This window comes from Penaeus monodon, chromosome 5, assembly GCF_015228065.2.
Source record: "Penaeus monodon isolate SGIC_2016 chromosome 5, NSTDA_Pmon_1, whole genome shotgun sequence".
Lineage (NCBI taxonomy): Eukaryota > Metazoa > Arthropoda > Malacostraca > Decapoda > Penaeidae > Penaeus > Penaeus monodon.
The window spans coordinates 52677331-52686884 of NC_051390.1; the positions used below are offsets into that span (position 1 = coordinate 52677331).

Genomic DNA, 9554 nt, shown 5'->3' on the forward strand with positions numbered 1-9554 from the left:
AAAAAAAACATATTCATATAATAGGTGCATGGAAAGATGAGACAGGAATTTCATAATACCTCCGAATTTCGCTTTCAAATCTGAAGATAAATTCTGGGAGGTTTCGAAATCGTCTCCAATAATTTTGTGTGTGTGTGCGTGATGAGTATATTCCCCCATTAAAAAAAAAAACAATAGGAAAACATAATCCATAATCTCAACCCGCCTCACTAAATCCTAAATCATTCTTAATTCTGAATTCTAACTATCCACACTCGAGCAACCGATTTTTTTTTTTTTTTTTTTTTTTTTTTTTATTCCCCCTTACCTAATCAGCTTCACATAAGGCTTATTGTTGCGGTTGACTCGAAATATCATCTTGCAGAAATCGGTGTTGAAAGGGTAGTAGAAAAAGTTAAAAGTACAGGCAAACGTAGCTGTGTATTTTCGAGATGTACGGATAAAGCTGTCTCTCCCACGATAAATCATTGCTGTGTGGAGAAGAGGGAGGATTAATATAAAGCCTTGATAAGTTATAAGAAAATAATGTATATCAGAATTCGTTACCCAGAGTGGAAGTTTATATGGGTATTGGTTAAAGTAAATGTAAATGAGATCTAATCAACCTAAAAAAAAGAAAAAAGAAAAAATTATATATATATATATATATATATATATATATATATATATATATATATATATATATATATATATATATATATAATAACCTTCACTATTGATTTTAAAAAATTATCACCACCATAATAATCGTTTCAACCATGTACTAATTTCACCAGCGATGCAACTATCACCCAGGCTGGAAATGCATATAAACAAACATAACCAAACGACACATGCTATTAACCAGATTCTATTCATTATTCATTGGACCTCAGCTCTCACCTCAACTAATTTTTCATGTTTTTTTTCTTCTCCCCTTTTTCCTTTTCCTTCTCTTCTTTATCCCCTTCTTCTGTCCACTTATCTAAATCGTTAACTCATTTCTACCCTTTTTCGCTACAATACTTTACCATAGTTCTATATGACCTTTGATGTCTAGCACATGGATCTGATTTAACCATTAACCATGGTCATCATTCATCCCCCATGCACTGTCTACGGCAATAAACACAGCCCTTTTGCACCAACCTTCCCGAGACATTTCCACATTATCCGGTTCTTTATCACCACTCCTCATGATCGTGATCTTTGAGTTCGAATCAACGAGGGACTTCGCGTTATTTTCCGCGTTGAGAAAGTCTACGGCGGGAACCCACATTTCATTCGCAGCTTTTTCCAGGACGAGGTTCAGCTGTCTGTCGGATTTCAGATTTAAGTACTGCAGCCTCACGTCCTTCCATATCATGCGGATCTGGTTGGTTTCGGGAGAAAGTTGGAAATCATGGTGATAGTCGTAATGATATGGACGAGGATGATGGAAAAGCAAAACTTAGTGATGTTTATATTTTCCTTTCCGGTCTTATTATCATTGTTATTTTAATTATATAGAAACTCATTACCTTCGGCATTATCATCACTGATATCATCATCATCGATATCAGTACTACCGAGGTTGTCACTATTATTAAAGCTATCGGTTATAACAATATCATGATATAGATTACATTACCCAGATAAATATATTCCTTTATTCACAACGAGTAAAGAAAATTACTTGAATGGCGTGTCTGCCTTACTCTGTAATAAAATTCTCTAGACAAAGATTTCAATTTTTTTCTTTAATTCAATTTATTGTCTAACGAGAAGTGCTTGTCAAAGTTCATAAGCATTACAATAAACCTAAACTTTCCCTATAAGGTAAATTCACCTTGTAACAAAAAAAAATCCTACTCAAAGTGTATAAGGAATCCAATAACCCTACAAGTCGATTACAAAACGATCCGATCCTACGACGTAACAAGAACCCGATTCAAACTCCATAACCCCATAAACAAACGAACACCTTCTTTAAAAGGCCCTCACTCCCTATACATCTCCACACTTCCCCCGCATACTCATGGCGGTCGAGCGTGCGTGTATCGACTAACCTGAAGTTCGACGATAAATCTGCTGTTAATAGCGTCGATTTCCCTGAAGGAGTCGATAGTAATGTTCAAGATGACGGGAAGCGGTCCTTCAGATAGGGGGGCCTCCGGGGGTAGAGACGACTGCGGGAAGGAAGGCGAAAGAAATTAATAGATCTTTTGGAATAATGCTTGATAGAGAGAAGGATGGATAGATATACAAATAGATAGGTAGGGAGATAAGTAGATAGATAGGTGGGTAGGTTGGTAATTAGGTAGATAGATGGATATATATGGATCAGATATTAAATAGATTCGTGAATAACGGTGAACAGGTAGATAAATTAATAGATAGACACATAGACGAGTAGATCCGTGAATGATAGTGTAGCTAGATAGATAGACATTTAGACAGGTATTTAGATAGATAAATTATATAACTATTTTATACCTGCAGGTGAGACTTATTCACAGATATGTTATTTCTCTTCCTAAACTAAAACAGTAAATATAAGCAAAATCGAATACAAGTAGCGAATAAACCATATATATCAGATTCCCCGTAAACAGTAACAACCTTTCACCTGATAGCCACCTGATACCACAGCACCGTCACCTACCTGGTATCCCTCAGGCCTAAGAACAAGCGTGCAGTTAAATTCATCGCTTTTGTCAGTACACTGAGCCCGGCGGTCACACACCTCGCCCAGGGGAATGCAGTTTCCGTTGTTGCAGGTGAATTCGTCGCTCTCGCACTGTGTTAATGCAAGGGAGATGGCCTGGGCGAGAGGAAGGGAAGGAGCGCGTTATGGATGGTGGTGTGGGGTGTGGTTTGTTTTGCGTCTTTATTTTTCGATTTTTATGTCTGTCTCTTTCTCTGTCTGTCTCTGTTTCTGTCTCTCTCTCTCTCTCTCTCTCTCTCTCTCTCTCTCTCTCTCTCTCTCTCTCTCTCTCTCTCTCACCCTCTCCCTCTCCCTTTCCCTCTCTCTCTCTCCCTCTCTCCCTCTCTCTCTCCCTCTCCCTCTCTCTCTCTCTCTCCCTCTCCCTCTTCCTCTTCCTCTCCCTCTGTCTCCTTCTAAAAACAAATCACACAGTTTTTCTCGAAACTCTCCCTGCGCCTCACCGTCCCAGGAGGTTTCCCGCAGAAGCCGTGCGAGAAGACCCACATGTGACGTCCGATCGGGAAGTCGATGCTCCCGGACTCTTCCATGACGGCGAAGGTTTCCGGCAGAAGGATGTTCTCGAGGAGCCACTCGCCCGTCGAGGAGTAGTAGACCTGAGGGGGTAAGGGACAAGGGGTGAGAGGGAGAGAGAGGGATGGTGAGGAGGTGAGGGAAGTGGACGAGGTGGTGAAATGGTGGGGAAGGGGTATAATAATGGGGGTGAGGGGATGAGGGAGGGAGCGAGGAAGTGGTGAGGGAGAGGATAAGAGATAGAGGGAGAGGGTGAAAGGTGAGAGAAGAGAGGACGAGGTGGTGAAGGAGTGTGGACGCGAGGAACTGGGGTGAGGTGGTGTAGGATTTATATAACTAAATCACCTTTTTATTCTGATTATACTGAAGATGACTATAAGTAACACAAATAACAATAACATAAAAACAAAACAAAATGGTTTTATTTGCGATCAATTGGCAGCTCAGCATAATAAAAATATAGCAGCTGCACAATCAGTGGCAGTGACCGAATTGGCAGAAGGAGACGCGGCAACAGAACCACATAAAGCAGGGGAACTGGGTGCACACGGAACACCTGCGCAGATCATTACACTTTACTCGTCTATCGGCTTATAAATTCTGCTGAAAACAATACAAATAAACAATTTTAACACCCAGGAGTAAGGCACAAGTAGCTGCGCAGAAAAAAAGATAGAGATTCATCACTCCATAATCTTGGGTTGACTGTTTCGGATCCTACAACACGAGTTCGAATCAGGGTTGTCAATCCAGTACCCTATGACGTATGATGACGTTATAATGACGAAGTCAGAGGGGTGTGAAGTAACGTCCGAAGCGGTAGAAGATAGAGGCCAGAATTGACAGGATAAAATTATATATAAAATAAAATTAAGATACAGAAAATATTGTTTATGTTTCATGCTCTGTTTATATAACATGGGATGTATTACAATATGATTGTTTTGGGTGGGTCACACACTGCGGAATATAAAATCGGAAGTGAAACTTCCGCAAGCATCTGTTGTGAAAAAGTATTTTCTGAAAGTTACTAATAGTATGGAAAGCTAGTTGGGATTAAATAACAGCATATATATATATTGCTACGCCAGTGGGTCTTTGTCTCTGTGCGAAACATGTGTTTACATGAAGGGACCTGGGCAAACATGTCGCAGCTGGCTGTGAGCGGAGGAGCGGAGGAACAAGCCGAGAGACGGGGGTTGGGTGCTGCTCCTGTGAAGACCTCGTGTGTGCCCTTGTGATCTGATATACTTTGTGATGCCCTGTATTGTGCAATGTGACATACTGGTTTTCCCCCTGTATTGTGCCTATAGAAAAGTGTACGGGTAAATAACTTGTGGAAATAAAGGAAAGACTGTCATCGTGTGTTTATTTCGTGCCCTGCCTCGCCACTTGGCGTTTCCCCTCGTGGTGTTCTGGGACGCTGTGGAGCTCGGTGCCTCTTGGAGCTGTTCAGTGTTCACGACCCTGTGGATAGCACGCCGTCTGCCTAGCCTGCCTTGTGTTGGTCGCAGAGAGACGAGGCGGACCGGCGTAACAATATATATATATATATATATATATATATATATATATATATATATATATATATATATACATATAAAAGCTTACTTCAGAAAGTTCTGCTATAACAGAATAAGACAGGAAAACAAATCTTATGGCGGTTCTTGGCATTAATGTTGATGACGTCACAGTCTTACTCACAAATCCTTGGCTATGCAAATGTATTTTCACAAGCGTTCTATATCAATTTCTGTTGACAATAATGAAACCAAGAAATCACTTGACGAATGGAACAATCTCTACAAATACACTTTTAAACAAGAAAATAGTTGTGACATCACAGTGCCTGAGCCAATCACGACTCCAACACTCTAGCCAATCACAGCGCAGCCAGTGAATCAGTTCTCACGACACTCTGGTTCGAATCCTTATTCGAATCCTTTTCATATATTTTTTCTTACCTTGCACAAATTGAAAGCAAATAATGACTACTTTGTTATTTTTTGTTTTCTTACATTCTAAAATAGAAAGGGTGTTCTCGAATTTGATTTTTTTTCTATAAAGATACGAAAATCTAAAACCTCTCTGTTTTAACGTTAATTTAAAGAAAATGGCAGAGATTAAGGTTACAGCTGCGGTTACATCTGTAACCTGTGTTAGACCTGATATAACAAGCGAAAAGTAGAGTATCGTATTGGGGTTATGAAAAGAGCTTGGATTTTTTCCAGTTTTATTTGATTTTATCTCTTATTTGATTTTCAGTGAATAAAAGTGCTGTCAAAGGGAACACTTGGAATTGGTGAAAACAGAAACATGCGTAGACAATGACCCATACTAGGTACTGCACTAGATATTACTAGGTATTGTACGTATCATACACACACACACACGCACACACACACACACACACACACACACACACACACACACACACACACACACACACACACACACACACACACACACACACACGCACACACGCATACCTGCTCACATACACGCACACGCACACACGCATACCTGCTCACATACACGCACACACACACACGCACACACGCATACCTGCTCACATACACGCATACACACACACGCACACACGCATACCTGCTCACATACACGCACACACACACACGCATACCTGCTCACATACACGCACACACACACACGCATACCTGCTCACATACACGCACACACACACACACACACAAATACATCAGCAAAGACCCAAGGATCCATTTTGCTTGTTGATACTACGATCTAATTACCTCATTCCATTTAATTACCTTATTTATCAGATTATCACACTATGCCGCTACGCTATGGTTGTAAATGTTGAAGCAACCGGTATATCCTTAAAATAAATCAAATGATAAAAAGACACATTTCTTACAGACTGAAAATGTGACTTGTAGTGACTACGGAAATATGACGAAAAAGCATCTAAAAAAATTGACCTGTGACCTGTAGTACCCGCGGAATATGCAAAAGAAAGAAAGAAAAATATGATGAAAAGGCATCTCAAAAACTGACCTGTGACCTGTAATATCCGCGAAAATATGAAAAAAAACATAATAAAAAATAAAAGATAAGAATAAAATAAATAAATACATAAAATGTCTCTGAGACTGACCTGTGACCCGCATAAATATGAAAAAAAAACATAATAATGATGATGATAATAATAATAATAATAATAATAATAATAATAATAATAATAATAATAATAATAACAATAATAATAATAATCAAATATATAATATAATTTCTCAAACACTGACCTGTGACCTGTAGTACCCGCGAAAATAAGGTTTGTTGTTTTTCATTCCTGTGAGGATAAGGCGATCGTCGTACAGGTTGGAGTCACAGATTCCCCTGGAAAGGAGAGATAGGCCGATGGACTGCAATCTTTTTTGTCTGTTTGTCTGTATTGGTATACATGGATAGGTTGGTAGATAGATACGTACGGTATATATGTCTCTCTCTATCCCTTCGTGTGTTTTTGTGTGTGTTTGTGTGTGTGTGTGTGTGTGTGTGTGTGTGTGTGTGTGTGTGTGTGTGTGTGTGTGTGTGTTTACGCGCGTGCGTACGTAGTCGTGTGCTAGGTCATATTTCTATGCAGAAGTGAATTAGATTATAAATTCCACCCTCCTTCTCTATCTCTCTCCTTTCCCTCCTCCTCCTCTTCCCTCTCCCCCACCACACTCACCTGAACCTCAGGTAATTAGGCACAACGAGACGACAAACGGGACAGTATTTGAAGGACTTCCTGCAGGAGTTGTCGGCCCATTCGCCCCGGCTGACGGCGCCCTTCATCACGGCGCAGTTCTCGATGACGCCGCCGTTGGGTTGGTTGTCGCCCCAGTTCTCGTAGGTGAGGTTGGTCGTGTCCATGGCCTGGGGGATGTGGATAGACTGATGAAGAGATAGGTAGATAGATAGAGAGGTCCCGCTAGTAATAACAGCAACACAGTAATAGTAATGTGAATGATAATGATAATAATAACAACAATAACAGCAGAAGAAAAACAACGACAGTAGTGATAAGAGGAATAATACTAATAACTGGCGGTACCCTCGGAAATTCCACGGGGCAACAACAACACCCTTTCACCCTCTTTCTACCTTCTCCTCTTTCCCTCTCTTGCCTTTCCCTTTCCTGCAGCCATCTCTCGCTCCCAAATCTTCCTTGAATTCACTCCTCCCCTACATATGCCACCTCCCACTCCCTCCTTAAACTCCCCCATCTCGCTCACTCTCTTGTCTCCCCGCCATCTCCCTTTTTTTTCTCTTAGCCAACTCTCCCTTTCCTCTTCCCCATCCTCTTTTCCACTTTAAGTCCCCTCCTTCTCCCCTATGTTTCCCCTTCCCCTCCCTTCCTCTTCCTTCCCCCACATACCTTCCTTCTTTAACCTTCCCCCTCGGATAGTCGATAAATGGGCATCAACTGACGGTCTAATTACTTCAGTACAACCTCGAGGAAGAACGATAAAAATAACAATAATGACGATGATAATAATAGTAGCAACAATAACGATAACTGTAGCAATTATAGCAATAACAGTAATGATAATTGTAATAATTATAACTAATAATAATGATAATAATAATGATAAATAATAGAGTTTGAGTATGATTCTCATAGATTCGTAATATGGTGCACATGTGAGTGTCATTCTTTAATATTGATATTATCAATGATCACCATTTTGCACCAAAATGAAGTGATTTTGTCAGCATGCAAAGGGAATGTGATTTCAGGCATAAGAAGATATTGATCAAAATGAAGAAATTTCAAGTCCAAAGTCACAGGAATTGCGATCCCAAGATTATGAAGCCTACCTACCATAAAAATAAACACTCTTTAAGTCCGCAGTCACTGGGATATGATTCCAAATTTATTTTGTAATTTCCATTAATATATAAGATCGAGTCTGCAGTCACATGGAATATGTTTTCAACACTATCTAGTGAACTTATGTTAGATTTGTATTTTAATGATTTTTTTTAATCGTGGCACACAATATACTACAATGTTAGAAAGAAGTTTATGTTTAACCAACCTCAGGGTCAGCGTACGAAGACTGACCCACCTCGTGTCGTTTAATGAAAGAAACCTCTCTGCAATGTCTGCACTGCACAAACCACCTAATAGCATACATAAATCTCTTGCCATAGATGCAATGTCAATAGACAATTCTTAAAATATAACTTCAGAATTAAATACATTGAATTTACAACCTTGAATCTTTTATCAAATAAGGAAAATGTTATTATCATTAATGTGGTACAGTTTTGGTATATATTTTTTAATGTCATTCCCATCGGCAATACAATCTTTTTTTTTTTGCATCATTATTATCAAAATCATTACTGCCATTATTTGTTGTCGTATTTTGCAAGTCTTCAATCTAAAGCGTGTACCTGCTAATAACCAGGGTCTCGCCTCCCACAACCCCACTTCTACAACCTCTAACCTCTCTCCCACAACCCCATTTCCCTCCCTCCCCCTCCCCCTCTCACTTCGCTTCTCCCTCTCCTTCCCTTCTCTCTCTCCCTCCCCCTCCCCCCTCCTTCCCCTCACCTACCTGCCACACCCCTTCATTCGCGGCGTCCGAAATCCCGAGCCACATGATAGCGCCGCCGTCAGGAGCGCAGATGTGGGCGATGGTCGACGCCATTTCGTAGAGCTCCTGCTGCTCGTCTTCGCTCGTCGGTACCGCCATGGTCCCGCCGAATGCCTGCGGGGGTTGGCGTGGGCGCGAGCGGGCGGGGGAGAGAACAGGTTTTTAGTGGCGTGTTTAGTGGTGTTTGATATACACATACATACATACATACATATACATCAATCAATCAATAACGGTATGCTCATGCTTGAGCAGCCGTGGACCTCTCCACCATCCTTCGCCACTAAACTCGATCTTACGCTTTTCTTTCCACTTATACCATCGACAGCCCGCAAATATCTTTGATATTGTCGCTCAGTCTTGTCTTTGGTTTGCCTCTTCCTCTGTTTCCTATCACCATCCCTGTCAGCAAGTTTTTCTCAATACTTTTACTTCTCATTACATGACCAATAAACTTTAATTTCCTCTTGTTCAAGATGTCCAAAAGTCGGTCTTTACAATTTATTTCTCTCAGCACTTCATCATTCGTCTTCTTCTCTGTCCAGCTAATACGCAGTACTCGTCTGTAACACCACATTTCAAAACTATTGATCTTTTTCTTGTCTATCTACTTCAACACCCAACACTCAGAACCATATGATGCAATTGGGAAACTAATGAGTTCAATAACCTCAGCTTTGTCCGTAAGGTAATGCTTCGGTCTTTCCAGATGTTATTGAGAGCAACTGTGG

At 40.5% G+C, this 9554-nt stretch overlaps 1 protein-coding gene across 1 annotated transcript in view; it reads right to left on the minus strand.

Annotated features, from left to right (window-relative positions):
• Positions 1-8922, minus strand: part of LOC119573579 (gamma-aminobutyric acid receptor subunit beta-like) — a 10154-nt gene extending 1232 nt beyond the window's left edge. Inside the window, exons 1-8 of the mRNA XM_037920789.1 lie at positions 8785-8922; positions 6906-7093; positions 6478-6571; positions 3127-3279; positions 2624-2782; positions 2028-2147; positions 1129-1351; positions 308-470 (exon numbers count right to left, since the gene is read on the minus strand). Coding sequence (XP_037776717.1) covers positions 308-470; positions 1129-1351; positions 2028-2147; positions 2624-2782; positions 3127-3279; positions 6478-6571; positions 6906-7093; positions 8785-8922 — 1238 coding nt within the window. The remainder of the gene's footprint in view (positions 1-307; positions 471-1128; positions 1352-2027; positions 2148-2623; positions 2783-3126; positions 3280-6477; positions 6572-6905; positions 7094-8784) is intronic.
• Positions 8923-9554: the final 632 nt, after the last annotated feature.